General features: G+C 38.6%; 1 protein-coding gene across 3 annotated transcripts in view; it reads left to right on the forward strand.

Moving 5' to 3' along the window:
• Nucleotides 1-264: 264 nt before the first annotated feature.
• LOC118714597 (thioredoxin domain-containing protein 3-like) overlaps nucleotides 265-17,149 on the forward strand; it is a 43,911-nt gene continuing 27,026 nt past the window's right edge. The window contains exons 1-5 of one of the 3 annotated variants that reach the window (XM_036429960.2): nucleotides 13,164-13,196; nucleotides 13,276-13,333; nucleotides 13,512-13,618; nucleotides 15,054-15,125; nucleotides 16,758-16,874. In XM_036429960.2, coding sequence (XP_036285853.2) covers nucleotides 13,164-13,196; nucleotides 13,276-13,333; nucleotides 13,512-13,618; nucleotides 15,054-15,125; nucleotides 16,758-16,874 — 387 coding nt within the window. Of the gene's footprint in view, nucleotides 1,357-2,449; nucleotides 2,578-4,526; nucleotides 5,517-13,163; nucleotides 13,197-13,275; nucleotides 13,334-13,511; nucleotides 13,619-15,053; nucleotides 15,155-16,757; nucleotides 16,875-17,149 lie in introns of those variants that run through there. The other 2 variants (XR_006741001.1, XR_004986596.2) reach the window with 2 other exon arrangements.

The following is a 17,149-nucleotide window of genomic DNA, read 5'->3' on the forward strand; positions in this document are numbered from 1 at the left end:
GGCAGTTAAGGATGACCAGGCCTGCAGGGGAGGGCAGTTAGGGGCAATCAGGCAGGCAGGCAGGCAAGCAGTTGGGAGCCAGAAGTTGGACATTCCTCGAGGGGTCCCAGATTGGAGAGGATGCAGGCTGGGCTGAGGGACACCATCATCCCCTCCCTCTATGTACGAATTTCATGCACTGGGCCTCTAGTGAATATATATATATATATTTATAATTGGTTGAACAATTGTTTCCATGTGAAATTTTTCCAGCCTAGTTGAGTTGGTACAAACTTGCTTTTGATAGTAAGAATTAGAAATTACATCTTCTATTGAGAATTTTTCTTGAAATATGGCTCCATTAGGTTTTGATTCTGTTTTATATCTCTGTGACTACAACTACTATCAGACATTTCTATAGCAAATCATCAGGTGGGAATGATTCTCATTCTTTTCCAAAGCAAATGGAAACAATATCAGTTGTTACCTTAATGTAGGCCATAATGAACTTGCTATACAGGTGACAGAGTTGTGGTCCTTTTGAATTCCTGAAACTGAACAATAATATGATTTCGACCTGGGTTTGCCTGTAACTTCTGAAGATATGTTGGTTTCCTACACTTTTATGTGTACTAAACACAATATTTCTTTAAAAGTATGCTAGAGTTCTTAGTACAGCTAAACATGACTATCAAGTTAGTGCAGGAAGTGAGAAGGTTGATGCAAGAAAATGAAAGATTTCTGAGAAAAACAAAATGAATGCTCTTACTGAAATGACATCACCAGAGGGTCAAGTTTTGAAAGATCCATCTCTCCACATGACAGTTAATGAAGGAAGACAGTCTTTGGAAATTGAAAGGCAAAGATAAAAATATTTTTAGTTTATTGCCGAGAATATGGAAGTCTCACAGAAAGTACTTCTTCAGGTCATTCTTATTTTGGATGTGAAACATTTTGGATAAAACATACAAATGTGATTTTCAAAAAAAGCATTTGGAAAAAAAAAAACCCTGTAATTTTTTTTTACACTAATAGGAAAAATTATTCCAAATAAATCATCAATAGAGAAAATGCAAGTTCTTACTTATAGAAATAATGTTGAAACTGTTTAACCACAAGCTATAGAAATAAACATCCGTTTGTGCTCAAGTCAGTTTATCTGGTCCTCCATCTTGACTACGTCACTTCAGAAACCTCTGTCCACAGCTTGAACTACTCCCCAATTCATCATTCATCCCAGGTCTCTCTTGACTGCTGTTGGTAGTAGAGCCTTGGTTAGAGCAAACTGCTCTTACTGCCTGCCCTGATGTGGGTCACCAAGTGACCAGGGTGCCTTGGGTCTTCCACCAGAAGCAAATCATAGGAGGAAAAGAACAAGTAAGTAGTTTGGGTAGTAATTTGTTTCTTCATAGAAAACAGATTTAGAAATTTTAATACTTTTTTTTTGTGTGTGTGTGTGTGTGTGTTTAAAAAATATTTTTAATTGATTTTTAGAGAGAGAGAGCAAGGGAGAGAGAGAGAGAAACATTGGTGCAAGAGTGTAACATGGATAGGCTGCTTCCTGCAAGTCTCCAGCTAGGGACTGAGCCTACAATCCGGGCATGCCCCGACCAGAAATCCAGGAATCAAACCAGTAACCTTTCGGTACATAGGATGACACTCAAGCAAATGAGCCGCACTGGCCAGAACTTAGTATTTGGTTTTAATGAGCAAAGAAATGGCAGGCTATGGAGGATAATGTTGGGGCTGTGGTAGTCATAAGGGTAAGATTCACCTTCTCCCTTTCCTATGCATTTATCACTATGCAGGTAAATATCCATAAGACAATTCTGGGAAGCAACTATAAAAGACAGGGATCTTGTGTTTGTGAAAGATCTTTGTGCACATTGGAGGGGAGAAGTAACATTGACACTTGGATGAACTATGTCAGCGAACCTGTTATGTTCTTTGTAGATACAATCTAACATACTTCTCATAACCTTCTTGCAAAATAGATCTTCCTATTTTCATATTTACTGCTGAAGAGACAACTTTATAATAAGTATTTGTCCCATGATTAGCCAGCTAGTAAGAAGCAGTGCACCCTGTTTCTCAATGTGTGAAACTGATAGAGTAATTTAGGTTCTCAATACTTTAAAATAATTTCAAACTTAAATCTTGTCTGCTTAGACTTGAGGACTGCCAAAATGTTAAAACTAAGTTGGTATCCTACTTGTTGTATAAGCATTATATATTTTATATATGTGTACTTTATTAGAATGTATCTTTCAGCACATAAAATTTAGGTTGTGACACAAGTTATAATTAAGATTTTAAACTACAATAAACCCTCAACTGAGGATATTAAATCTTCAAGTTCCAGTATAATTTTTCACAAACAAAACCAAGATATTCTAAGACGATTCTGTTGTAGCAGAAGAGAAATGTTAAGATATTTAAGATGTTCACTGTGGAATAACTTCTTCTTCAGGTACAATTGCTCAAATTCTGATCTGGCCAGGTGGGCAGAAGATACATGAGGAAAATGGACGCAGACACTTTCTGAGGGGAAAGTCTGATCAGTGCTGATGCCTCAGGTTTCATACTGTCTAATCAAAGGTCTGAGAAATATTTTTAATTGTCAGATATTAATTACATGCTTATTGATGCAACAACAATTTTATGTAACATAACTGTGTGTCTACCCCTATGGAGAGTAAGGAGAAAGGGGTAAACAATGTCTTTTTTAAAATATTATTTCACCATAAGAATCATCACTTTTTAAAATTTATCTTTATTGTTTAAAGCGTTATAGATGTCCCCCCTTCTTCCCCCCTCTGACATCCTCTACCCTTTCCCCACCCTGTCCCCAAGAATCATAACTTTTATATGGATTTTTATTTCCGTTATAAAGCTGTCTCAAACACACTAACTCATTTAGTTTTCTAGTAACCTTTTAAAGTAAGCAGTATGGCCATTCCCATTTCATAGCTAGAGCTCCAGGCACATCCCCACAGCAGCTAACTGGCAGGGTTGGCCCTTACTTGCAGAGGGGTAAATTGCCAGTGTTCTTCCTGCTACACAGTCACTACCCCTATGCATCCACACCCAAAAAACTCGGATAAAAACTCAATAGAACCTACTCTCAAACCCAAACTTTTTACCAAAATGTTAGCACATCAGTCTAAAAGAAGATTCAAGATTAGGAAGAAGAATGTAGGTAATGTACACTGAGTGGCCTGATTATTATGATCTCTGAACGCATAATAATCTGGCCACTCAGTGTATATCCTATATAATAAAAGGCTAACTAACATGCAAATTGTCCCCTCGACAAGGAGTTCCACCAGCAGGCAGGCCGGCCAAGCGCCCATGTCCCCTCCCCCTGGCCAGGCTGGCCGGACCCCACCCATGCACGAATTCATGCACTGAGTGGCCAGATTATTATGCATTCAATGTATATTCTATGCTGCTCCTTGCTAAAAAATTATTCACAGGAAATATTTTTAAACGTTGTCTGATACACCTTCTTACAAGAATTATACATGATTGAGACTGTCTTCTCTACACAAATTGGATTTTCTGACAATAGAAGGGATGGTCTTTATAGATCTGACATGAATATGCACTGTGAGCATACTGACCTGGCCTTTATTAAAACATTTTTATTTTTTCCATCATGATTTTTTTGCATTGATTTTGATTCTAAAGATATTGCATTAAAATAGTATTGATTGTGATGACTGCGTTTTTGACCTTTCCTTAAATTTCATGCTAGAGGCTAACGTGTCTTAGGCTGATCCTGGCCTTGATACTTGAGCCTAGATGTGGGGAGCTGCCCTGAATGCAGGGGTCCTATATGCCTGAATGCAGGCATGGGTGTAGGACACAGCTCTCCATGTGCCCCCCTTTCCATTAACCTAAGTGGAAAATTACTGCTACCCCTAGGAATGCTGCTAACTGCAGATGTCTTTGCTTTAGGGTAAAACAATTGATAGGAGCCTGCTGACAGAGAAGGAGCTGTAAAAGGAGTTGTAAAAGGTCAGGTGGTTGTAAAAGGTCAGGTGCTGAAGGAACTTATCTGTACAGGAACTCATCATGTTAGCAGAAACAGCCACCTGCATGATTGCTTGAAATAAATATTTCCTCCTTCAGAATTGTATTTAAAGGTTGGAAAAATAAAATTCGCTGCTGCAGACCTCGGGTCTGAGCCCTCCCGACCCCATCTGTTCTTGTCTGTCTTTTTCTTATCCTCACCCCCACATTCAGGTACTGTTCGTTGCCTGCAGGTTCCGGCACCTAGACATATAGGTTAATAGAATACCTGAGTATATAGTCAAATTTTATATTTTAAAAAAAACAACACCTTATTTTTGTAATTTTGTACCTTTCAACTCTATTTATTTAATATGTTTGGATAATCAAGTGGAGCCTCTGACAATATTTATTGGATACAGTTTTAGGTTTGTAAATAATTGGCTAGGATTGCAAAACTCAATACTATTAATGTGCAGTTGCTGTAAAGTTTCAATATGCTCATTATACTTTTGTAAAACTTTTTATTTAAGGGTTTGTGGTCTTCTAAGCATTTTGTGGTGAAACATGGATTCAATCAATGCAACCAACCCATCAAACGCATACTGCATCTCAAGCGCACACTGCAGGATGATTCTGATAATCATCTACGGCATGGTTTTGCTTGGAGGTACTATTGGAACAGTATTGATGTCACGTTTGATGTTCAAAAGGAAGAGCCGATCAATGATGGCCACTATTGTTCTTAATATCATAGTGCTGCACTCAATCCTCTTAGTCAGCCTTCCGTTCCGCCTCAGCTATTATGTATTACATGTCTGGAAGCTTGGATCCTTTACCTGCCGGTTGGTTAGCAGCATAGTGTACTGTCATATGTACTTGACCTTTGTTTTCTATGTGGCCATTGTCATAATCCGATTGCTCATCTATTTTAACAAACTCCAAATGCAAGAGTTACAAAAGTACCATGCGGTAGTTTTAAGCATTTTCATTTGGATGGTGGGTAGCCTAATTTTTCTGCCAATATTTTTTTTATTATATGGCATAGATCCAAGTTACTCAGGATATCGATGTTTTGAGTTCTACAAAGATTTCAACCGCAGGAAAGTCATTATTGTGAATTATTCTATGATTGTCATTATGATTACAGTGGTCATGACCCTCTTTCTGATACAGGTGGGTGTCATCGTTCAACTGATCAAGGCTCTTTCTCCTTGTGTGTGGACCCATCAAGAGTTTAGAGCTCAAATCAAGAGCTTCTTTTTCCTTATAGTAATAGTTGTCTGTTTTGTACCCCACCATGCATTCCGGATACACTTTATTCAAAATTATTCAGGGACAGAAAATTCAGAGCTAGTTCTTTATAATGAAGTTTTTATTGCTTTAACTACTCTCTGTTGCCTGGATATGCTGTGTTTCATAGGTGGAGTTATTCATTAAACAATGTTATGTCACTTGCTTTGTAATCAGTTTTCCATCACTGTAACAAAATAGTTTCAATTAAATGGATTCTTCTATGATTTTAAATTTTCTGCATTTAGTCATCACCAAATTATTTTCCATGAAAAAGTATGAGTTTATCTGTTTTCTTTCTTCTCAAGAGAACCTTTGTCTATTCTCTATTAACTACATAATATAGTTCAATGTTCTTAGCTCTGCACAAGTTGACCCTAAACATCCCTTTGAGATTTAACCCTACCTCTTTTTTCATGCACTATTTATTTCTGCTAAGCACAGCTATTGGCTTTCCCTATATACCATCCAGGCTGTTTCCCTTTTTACATTTACTCTCATGGAGCTTTAGTCTTACAACGTTCTTTTTCTCAATCTCCAAACTATCTATTCTTTGAGGTCCATAGAACCTCAAGATAATGACTCTATAGGAACCTTAACTCATTCAATTTATGTTTATGAAGATGACTGATAGCTAGTAAGTCTCACTGCTGCTGGCTGTGATATTTGGAGGAAAAGAATATCTCAAATAGTTAAGAGATTTAGAGGAAACCCTTTCAGAATTGAAGGGAAATTGATGTACTTTGATTCTTACTAAGACATAGTAGGTATCAGAAAGCTGAGAATGCCTCCCAGACATGTATTCATTAAGCAAGAAATTTTAAAAGGTAGAAGACATTTGGATGTAGTCTAAGCATGATAGATGACTTATTAGAGCTCAAAACCTTGAGACTATGGGGCTATTATTAACCTGTTCAAGTTACCCTACATGACCAAGTAGTGTTACATAATTAAAATCAACACTGGTGCCCTGGCTGGGTGGCTCAATTGGTTGGAGCATTGTCCCATACACCAAAAGGTTGCAGGTTTGATTCTCTATCAGAGCACATCCCTAGGTTGTGGGCTTGGTCCCCAGGAGGGGCGTGTATGGGAAGCAACCAATCAATGTTTCACTCTTACATCAATGTTTCTTTCTCCCTCCCTCTCTTTCTAAAATATCAATAAAAACATATCCTCAGGTGAAGATTAAAAGAAAGCCAATACTGGTATCAGTTAAATGAAATAAAAAACAATAAAGACAACCAACTCGGATTCTAGTTATCTGACATAAAAATTGACATGCTCTTTTGCTTTGCTTATAATGATGCTGCCTTCAAGACTAAATTCAATGACTCAAATAACCAAACAATGCCCTTACTGGTTTACAAGGCAGCATAGCTAATACAAGAGTTTTGGAGTCATCTGGAGACCTTGATGGTTAGTAACTATGAAACCGTGGGTGAAGTATTTATATTAGTGGCAAAACAGCACCAGAATGTGCTGAGCTATTGGTATTTTTATTTTATTTTATTTTATTTTATTTTATTTTATTTTATTTTATTTTATTTTATTTTATTTTTTTATTTTATTTTTGCTAATGGGCTGGGTTTGGCTCTTGGGAGTTACCAGTAGAAGATGCCATCCTGAGGGAGGAGTGAGGCTGCAGGATTTATTCCTCCCCTATTGCATCACCACAGTGCCAGCCTAGTCTGCAGCCCTCCGGGCTACTGCTCCTGCCAGAGGCCTTTGGGTTCCATTATGGACTTTTCTCCCTTTGTGACTTCAGGCCTAGATGCACTGTTGCTAGTCTCATTCCCTTCTCGGAATGTCTGGTGGCCTCAGCAACTCTCCTTGATGCAATGCTTAGCACAGCTCAATTCCTCTGGGAGTTAAGCTGCCTCCTGAGTTCGACTCCTCCTTTTTCCTCTCACTGTAGGGCTGGTAGCTACTCCTGCCACCTCCCAGGGGTATGTTGGCTGCCATGACCATCATTGCACAATGACCTGCCTCACTGCCCAGCATAGGGCTGCATTCCTGGATTGGGGAAGTGTTTCCCAGACATAGATACTGTTTGGACTCAGGAACATAATACAGAGGCCTTTATATGAAGGAAGCCGAATTGATCACAATGAACCATTACATTTTCTTTCTCCTCCTCCTCCTCTCCCAACGACTTTTAGGGCTATTCTGCTAGGCCTTATTTTCCCACTCCAGATGGTATATCCCACTCCTAGAAATATCTTCCAAGCTGGAACTATAATCTGGTTCTTTGGGGAACTCCATTTGGAGATAACTAATAAACCAAATCTTAAATTCATTTCTGAGAAATATTAAATTTTGACTTCATAAGAGAATTTTTATTTATTTAGTTTTTTGCCACTGTGCTATCCAAGGTCAAAAAACTATTGGAAAATAATCTAGGGAGGCAGAAAAGTTGGTTATGGATTGAGGGGACTGTATTAGATACTAATAAAAATTATGTCACGCTGGGCTCTTTAGGGGCCACAGTAGAGGGAGTAGTGGTCTCAGAGTTTAGACCTCAAGGCAGCAACCTCAGCACTTGCGTTCTGGCTAAGAAAAAAAATCAGATCCAAGACTCCAGTTATAAGAGAGAGTTGATTTAGAAAGTCACAGAAGTAGAAAAGATGAGCCAGCTGGGCAGTGTGGGCTCAGGAAATAAGTTACAGTGGCAAAAGAGCCCTTGGAGCTGAGGAGAAAGGCAAAGAAAGGTCAGATGCCTGGGGGAAAGTAGAGGGAGGAGAGGAAGGCACAAGCACTGCACTCTCCAGTGAGATTGGGCTGGGGAGCAGGGAAGGGAGGCGTGGGTGTGTTCAATAGTGGGAGAGTTCATGCTGGGTCCTTTGTCTTAAGGTTTTTGTCTGTTTTCCAAAGGTGGGCATTCTAGGGGAGCTCTTAGGGGAGGAATATTTAGCAGCTTTCTTCCTGATGCACCAAAATGAGATTTATTCCCCTGGCTTCATTCATACCTCAGTGTGGTTGGCACAAATGGCACTAATTGATTTTGATTATCAATTAAATAGCTAAAATCACCAGAGTAGGGTGATTTTAGCTATTTACTCTCCGGTTAGATAAACAGCTCTGAGAAGTATAAACCATTTATTCTTAAATGTCCTTGGTTAGGGAAGATAGGATTTTGTGATTCACTAGATGGCTGTGAACTGCTTGGCTGTTTAACTACCTGTCTCGGTTTCCCTATTTTACTTGTCCTGGCTTACTAACTTGTCTCAGTAGGGTTTGTGTTAGGGAAGAGGAAAGAGAACCCTGCTCTGTGCCCAGACTAATCTTGGAGGGAGTGTTCCTCTCTGGGTACAACACTGGGACTCACGTTGAATTTCCAAAAGGATCTAAGCACAGGCCTTTAACTCTAAACCCACAGAAGTTTTTGTATTGGGAGCCTTTGAGATTCTGCTGAGAATGGGACTGAGACTGAGAAGAAGAAAAATCTATCCTGAATGACCGTGATGTCTGCTTGGAAGTGGGAAGGTGAGGGGTGGCTCCCTTGCTACACATGGATCAGCTTTGCCCTGTGCCACGCTGTTGGGCTGCATTGTCAGGCTTCTAGGAGGTCCGTTCACCCCTGAACAGAAACCCTTTAAAGCTGGGAAAGACGTAGGTGCAGGACCTCTTGGGGAGCTGTGAGTCCCAAAGCTTTATGTATCTTACGAGCGGGGATGTGTCATGTTGGAACTGTGAAAGATGACTGACCAGAAAAAAGTCAATGCTGAGCCCCATTGGAGAGGATTAATCCTCCAAACTGGCAAGGGCTGGAGGGCTTTAGAGGCTTGGTGGCAGGATGTGGTCAGAGATGTTTGATTTCAGAGCGAGCTGCTTCTCAGCTGCCACCACAGAAGTGCAGATAGCCACCATAGGGACTTTTTGAACAGTCACTCATATATTATTATGTATAAAATTCAAAGGGTTCAACAGTAATGTCATGAGTTGTTTTTATAAATATTTACAAAGGAGCACTTCGCATAAGAGCTTTAGGCAGAATATATTAAAATGGAGAGTTCTGATTTAGATTTTACCGAAGAAATGAAATAATAGTAACAAGAGAGAAACATCTCAGAGCTCTTATAAATTTAGGGAATTTATCCTTTTAAAACTAGGACCCAAGAACATCTTGTTAGAAAATGTCAATTCAGTGTTGTACTAGTTGAGACAATTTATAATTTTAAAAATTATACAGCCATCATCAGATTCTGCCTCAGAAGGAAACAACCAAAGAAAGCAAGGGGCAAGCAGTAAACATACTGAAAACCGTGGAACACACTCTCTGTTAGGTACATTCCATCATTTATATCATTAATCTCACAAACATGCTACTATAGTCCCCATTTTAAGATAGAAAAATTAGGGTTGAAAAGGTTATATAATTTGTTCTATGTTAGTCTAAGGGTAAAGGGAATGCCAGGGTTTAAACCTAAATTATTAGACCCCAAAGTCTATGCACTTTCACATCAAAGAGGGAGAAGAAACTGCCTTGTGAAAGGCATGGAGCTACCTAGTAAAGGTAAGAGGGCAGCATTAAAATGTTTCTGTGGAGATGGCTATTATGAAGGGGGGGAAAGGGAGATGTCTTTGAAAAAAATGCCCATTAGCTTAGGGGAAAAAAAGCAATGCTCAGAAAATACGTGAAATGTCATGTTAAAGTAGCAAGGAAAGCCAGATTAAATGAGAATTAATCTTCATAGTGAAAATAGTTAAAAGTAGCTGAGAAAGAACCCAAGGACAATAAGAGAAAATTTACTGTAAAAATTCCGAGGAGAATGAATTTAAAAATATGTACTGCTTTTTCTGATTCTAAAATAAATATAACTGCATAAAGTGTGGAAAATATAGAAAAGGTTATAAAATAAGGTAAAGATTACAAGTAATTTCACCATCCAAGGATAAGTAGTAATATCTTTTCAATGCATTCATCATATTCATTTGTAAGAATTAATCATCTTCAATATAATCTCCTATATTTGGGTCATTTATGTTGCTTCCAATTTTTATCCTAATAAAGTTGTTCAAACATTAACAGGTATTCATTTAGAATTAATATGTTATAATTATACAAGTAATAGTTGATAATTTTCACTATCAGTAACCAAATATTGCAGTATAATTAGTGGCTTATTGTATCTACTTTTTGTCACCACTCTAGATAAAACCACTACATCGAATATCTGTATTTTGATATCTTTATATGTATTTAAATGCACAAAACATCTGTATTTTATAATAGTTGTATTTAAAAAGGCAATTTGCACTCTTCAAAGAATTTTTATTTCATCTACATTTTAAAAAATTGATGACATGAAGTTGTTATAATATTATTACTGTCATTTTAATCCCTATGAGGACACTAATGATATCTCATCTTTTATTTATGATGCTGGTAATTTTTGGTCACCCTATTTTTCTTGATCACTATAGATCTGAATTAAATAATCTCGCTGATCTTTACAAAATATAACTTTTTATATTGTTAATATCACCTTGTTTTCTGTTTGCTATTTACTTGGCTTTTATTCTAACCTTTTTTATTTTTTTTCTTTACCTTAAATATGTTATTTCTTTTAGTTCTTAAGTTGTAACTTAGATCATTATGTATTTTAAAAACTGTCTTATTGTAATATGTCTTTAATATTATACTTTCCCTTTAACCACTGAGCTACCAACGTCCAACAAAATTTTATATGTTGTGTTTTAATTATCAGTCCATTTGAAATATTTTCTAATTTCTCTTTTGGTTTTTTATTTGACTCACTGGTTATTTATTAGAGTGTTGTTTAACTATCAGGTGTTTAAAAATGTACCAAATATTTTATTGTTATTGATTTCTAGTTTATTCCTATTGTGATTAAAAAATATGCTAAGATTCCAATTTTTGAAACTTATTATGATTTTTAAAATTACCTACTATATGATGTATTCTGCAGTTGTCAGTACATATCAATTTGGTCAGTTTGATTGATAAGGTTGTTTACATCTTTAATAATCTTACTGATTTCTGTGTACTTATTCTATTAGTTATTTGGAAAGTGATGTTAGAATCTTCAATTATGATTATGGATATGCCTTTCTTTCATTTAATTCAGGCAATTTTTTTTTGCTCTGTTGTTTATTATATATATTTTAAAACACTTGTCTTCCTGATGAAACTTTTTATCATCAGGAAATCTCTATCTGAAAATATTCTTGTATTGAAGTCGCTTTGTCTGATATATTAATATAATCATGTCAACTTTTTATGATGTTTACATGATATCTTTTCTATTGTTGATTTTCAACTCACCTGTACCTTTATATTATAAAGCTTATCTTTTTACTAAATGCACATCACAGGGTTTTCTAATTTTTCATTTTGAGTCCTGGGAAGAAAGATAATCACCTACTAGAACAATTAAATACAAATGTTTAAAATAATACAACAGAACTCAGTCTTTACAAGGTTGACATTGGCCAGTTGTTGACTAACACTAAACTAGATTTGCAAAGGAACAGGCGCTTATGACCTTTGCTCAAGAAGAAAAGAGCAGGTCAATGTAGGAAAGAACACTTTTAACAAATCTTGAAGAAAGATAATGTCAATTATTTGCAAGAGGCAAAACAAACCATTAGATCCATTCGGGAGTAATATCTTTCCTGGGCTACTTGGCATTTATAACTTACATTCTGCTCTAATAAAACAAATACATTTTCTTATAAGTGACATTTTCAGAGTGAGTTTGTCCTTGGAGTCCCAAATCAACATCTCATCAAGTTTATGTTTTAAAGCCTCCACATTCAAGGCTTTTGCAATCCATAGAAGTAATGCTTAAAAACCTAAATTTTCACCTATTGCCTTGCATGGGGAGACAGACAGGGAGGAGGTAGCTGAGGCAGGTGGGGGAACAAGCCTTGACAGTCCCTTCAGCTTCAGGGCACTAGAGGGAGCGATTTTCCCAGCCAAATGCAGGTAACCTTGGCCCAGTTCTGAACACAGTGGTGAAGCTGGGAGGAGGGGGGAGGGGTGGGGGCGGGAGCAGAGTGCACGCTGGGGAGGTGGGGGTTGGGTGGGAGGAGTGGGCAGTGTGCCTGAGCTCGTGGGCGGCCAGGAGGCTGGCAGGAAACGTTGGCGCCCTACTGCTTCCCGACCAGCACCCACAGAAAACGCAGCAGGAGCCACACCCCGCCCAGACGCCAGGGGCCCAGGTACTCCCACAAAGGCCACAGGCCTGGACCAAGGGGCCCACTTAGACCCTGAGGGGGCTGTGCCTTCCTGTTCTTCAAATGTCCCCGCGGAGCTTAAAGGAGGCCCTGTTTTGTGCAGGGCTTGTTGGGGGATCCGCAGGATTTGTGGGATGTAGTCTGGTTGCCCTGGGTCACACTGGTGTTGCTATCACAGGGGCAGACACACTCTCAAAGCCCCGGAGGCCACCGGACAAACAGGTGCCTGGGCCTCGCTGGCTGACCACCTGTGGGCAGTTCATGCTGTGCCCCTCCACTGAGCGGCCTTCCTCTAGAAGTGAGATCTCCGTGGGGAAGGGCTGCAGGGAGACCCATGAGCACCTTCAGAGAGGTGAACCCAGAGCACAAAGCTCCAAGACAATACACACAGCTGTGCTTAGGAAACTCTGCCTCCTTCCATTCTCACCTGCCTTCGGGATTCTCCTGCTGGGAAGACCTTTGGCTGCAGTAAGCAAGCCTTAGAGAGCGCCCAGTGTGAGGAGGCCTGGGAGACACTGGAGTCTCTGTGGGGGGAGTACCTAAGCCGCTAGGGAAGGGACATTTATTTCTATGGTGCTTTAAGATGTTGCTTGAACGCACAAACAGGACAGTATTTAAATTTCTCTGAAATGTTTTCTATTTGTCTCCCCTTTTTTTTTCCGTGTGATAGTGGACACATGGCAGGCAAAAAGCGGGAAATCCAGTTACAGGTAGGCATGACCTAGCAGCAGTTCTTAACTTGGTGACACGGGCACTGGAAGGCCGAGTACAGTGCCTTCCGTTTTGCAGGCTGTCATCAACACCCAAAGCCTCTGGGAGGAGATGTTGCAGAACAAAGGCGTAACAGGTACTGAGGCCCCCCCACCCCTACCCCTACCACTGGCCCAGGGCACCTCATGGCACCCCAGCACAGAGCACAGCTCCCTACTTCCACAAAAGGCCCTGCTATGCCTCTGCCCCTGCCCCAGCCCTGGGATAAGCTGCTATTTCAAATTGTTGACTCTTTCATAAATATCTCCTTCTAGTGATCGATGTTTACCAAGCCTGGTGCGGACCCTGCAAAGCAATGCAAACGTTATTCAGGAAATTGAGAAATGAGCTGAACGAAGAGGAAATTCTGCATTTTGTTGTAGTAAGGATTTAACTTCCATAAAACTATTGTTTTCTTGTTACTTTAGGTGTTCAAGTGTTCTCTTTAAGGATTGTCTTGAGTTAAACAACCTGTCAACTCTTCAGAATGGACAGTGTTTACGGGTAGTTTTACTCTATGTTTAGTTCGACCTGATCTGAGAACAAACGAGATTTTTGCGCCATGCCTAGACCATTGAGATTATTGGCCATGGTTGTGAACATTAGAAAAGTATACAAATGGTTATCTGTTTATTGATGTTTCTTTTCATCTGACCTTATGCAGTGTGTTTTAGAATCAGAGCTCCGAGTACTACTCACTGAATAGCTTTGGGAAGGGCTCTGGGCATTTACCGGGGTTGGTATAAGAGGTTAAAAGACAGTACCAGAAGGATCTTAACAGCTGGCAGATGGATCACAGACCATCAGGCGTCATCAGAAAATTCTATTAATCCTCCTCACTCAGCACACACGTGCTGAGGATACAGGTCTGAGCTTTATGACTGTCCTCCCAGCAGTACCCAAACCAGACTGAATGCCTCAGCCTACTCCACTGGCATCAGTTCCATGACTATGTCTATCCCACTGGGAAGTGCTAGTAGTCTTTCCAAGATATGCCTAACTACCATACTTACATCTGTTAAATTTATCTAAAAAATGTTCGCATTGTCCTTGAATGTTCTGTTATGTTTGAACACATTCAACAGTAGTATACTCACATAAACTGCTGCTGTCTTTATATGACTTCTAAAGGGTAAAGAAAATGAATTCTTAGTTTCCAAACCTCCATTGTAAACAATGGACAGTCGCCCTCTGCTGGATATTTTACTTTCTGCAGGTAGCCTCTTTGGGGACCTTTCTGAACTTGTGAATTTAAATCCAAAATGAAGACTTATGACATTGATTACCTTTTACATCACCCCAAATTGAATGGTCATATACATTATTTTCTGTTATGTTCCCTTTTAAAAGACTTGGAGATTTGTACTAACATTATACCAATAAATATAAAATTCAGTAAAAATTATTTATTGTTCTTTTATAATGTTAAATGCTTTACATGTTAGTGCTTTATTATGATATAAACATTGTAATGATTACTTTAAAATAAAATATTTGACTAATGTTCTTTAATATGGTAGATTACTTCCTTTCAGCCTCTTTCATTCTCTTTTTGGGTGGTGGTGGGGGGTGAGGGTGCCATAAATGTGAACAGCCAGAGTCAGGTTGAGGCCAAATGATGCAGAGCCTGATATGCCAGTGTTTGCAATTTGATCCTTAAAACAACTATAGCCATACGAAGAGAATGTTGAGTAAATATAAAAATAAAATGTATGTGTATCTGTGTTTGTTTGTTTGTTTGTTTGAATATAGTGTATCTAATGACTTAGATATAGTTTCCTATATTATCATCTGAAATATTAATATCTATTTTCCAGGCTGAAGCTGACAGCATTTTGGCCTTGCAGCCATTTAGAGATAATTGTGAACCTGTTTTTCTTTTTAGTGTTGTAAGTATAATATTTATTTTCTCAAATGTATTATCAGATTCCAATTTCTAGTTAAAGAGCAAGTAGCATTATAAAATTACCACAGAACTCTTTTCTGGTGAAAGTCATTATAGATTTTTTTACTTCACCTTTGCTTCTCTGTTAATATAGTTTATATATTATAAACTGACTTCTAGGAGCTAATAATGGAGAGATTAGACTACCACACACTGAGCTGATCAGGGAAAAGGAACACAAGATGTGTTTACCTTTCTTAAAGAAGTAATCAGACAGCCTGGCCAGTGTGGCTCAGTGGTTGAGTGTTGATCTATGAACCAGGAGGTCATGGTTCAATTAAGGATCAGGGCACATGCCTGGGTTGTGATTCCCCAAGGGGAAGTGTGCAGGAGGAAGCCAATCAATGATTCTCATCATTGATGTTTCTATCTCCCTCTTCCTTCCTCTCTGAAATCAATAAAAACATATATTTTTAAAAAAATAATCAGACATTTGTATGATGAATTATTACTTACCGGAGTGAAAAACTGGAAATTTCTTAGATACCCAATAGGAGAATCTTGATTATAAATATTCACATATACCAACCTAAGGAAATAGCTGTGTGATCACTATTTTGTAATATATATTAACTTCTCTCTATATATTTACAAAGGAAGACAGAAAGAGCATTCATCAGACTCTATTATGGGGGAAAGATGTAAAATTTCACTTTTCTTCTTTATACTTTTCTATATTTTCCAAATATTCTGTGATGAACACACAACTTTAGTAATCAGGAAACCATAGTAAGTGCTATTTTCTAAGAGGAGAGTACACAGTTAAGTGCTAACTTGTTTGATAAGAGTGTGGAAGCTAGGGACCTGGGGTGGTGAGGAAAGGCCTCGAACAGAGGGCAAGGACCTCCTCTGAAGGGGAACTTCAATTCTCATCTTTTCGATTAAAAATAATGACTTAACACTTCTTGGATATAACTTTTCCCTTCTGTTAATACTCTTTCAATGACTTCAAGGAACTGAATCACTGAGTTCATTGAGTTTACAGTTGCATTGTAGATCTGGCTTTGTAGGATTTGATGGATGAGATCAGGGGTCAGCCAGCTTCTTCTGTAAAGGGCCAGATACTCAGTATTTTCAGCTTTGCCGAAATATTGGCTCTGCATTGGGCCATAGTTTGCTGATTCCTGGCCTGGAGTTTGCGTAGGGAACCAGAATGAGTAACTGCATGAAGCAGGAAGGGGCTTAAGCTAATGGGATATGAGGAGACTCTAGCAGCAGCTGCAGTTTGGAGCAGGGGACTGAGGAAGAAAGACTGGAGCTCTGGGATAACCATCACCCTGCCAAGTTATCCAGGCCTGGTCAGTAGACCTTAACCAGGAGAGTCAATTAACCCAGTGCAGTTAGGTTAAAACCAAGAGGAATTGAACCGGTGACCTATTGGTGCATGGGTTGTCACTCAATCATTGTGCCACACTGGCCACGCACTGAGACCTTATTTTTAAATGGCTAATACAATTGCTAAGAAAGGAATGGTGGAAGTATGGGTCAGGGTGGGGTTACTTAGTTTAGTTGAAGTGTTAATTTTTGACTTACCTTGAAAATGAATGTTTCCTTCATGTTTTCTTTTCTTTTATAGAATGGCAAAATTATTTCAAAGATCGAGGGTGCAAACGCACCACTTGTTAATCACACAATTATTAACTTGGTGAATGAGGAGAGGAAAATTGTAGCAGGTGAAATGGATCGCCCTCAGGTAATAGTTTGCACTCCTGGCCATTTTGTGTTTTAAAATAGCTATGACATCTTTTTTGTTGTTTTCCTAAAGCACTTTCCCTAATTCTATAACTGTCTAGGTAATTAAACGTGGCACTTTCTGGGAAGTATCTTGGCAATATGAATTAAAGGCCCTAAAAAACACACATACTCTTTGAGCAGTTACACTCCCAATAAGTTTTCCTAAGAAGATAATGACAAATAGAAAAGAAAGCTTTTTGAGATGTTGTCTGTTATTTAATACTAGGGGTCCAG

This window comes from Pipistrellus kuhlii, unplaced genomic scaffold, assembly GCF_014108245.1.
Source record: "Pipistrellus kuhlii isolate mPipKuh1 unplaced genomic scaffold, mPipKuh1.p scaffold_m20_p_10, whole genome shotgun sequence".
NCBI lineage: Eukaryota > Metazoa > Chordata > Mammalia > Chiroptera > Vespertilionidae > Pipistrellus > Pipistrellus kuhlii.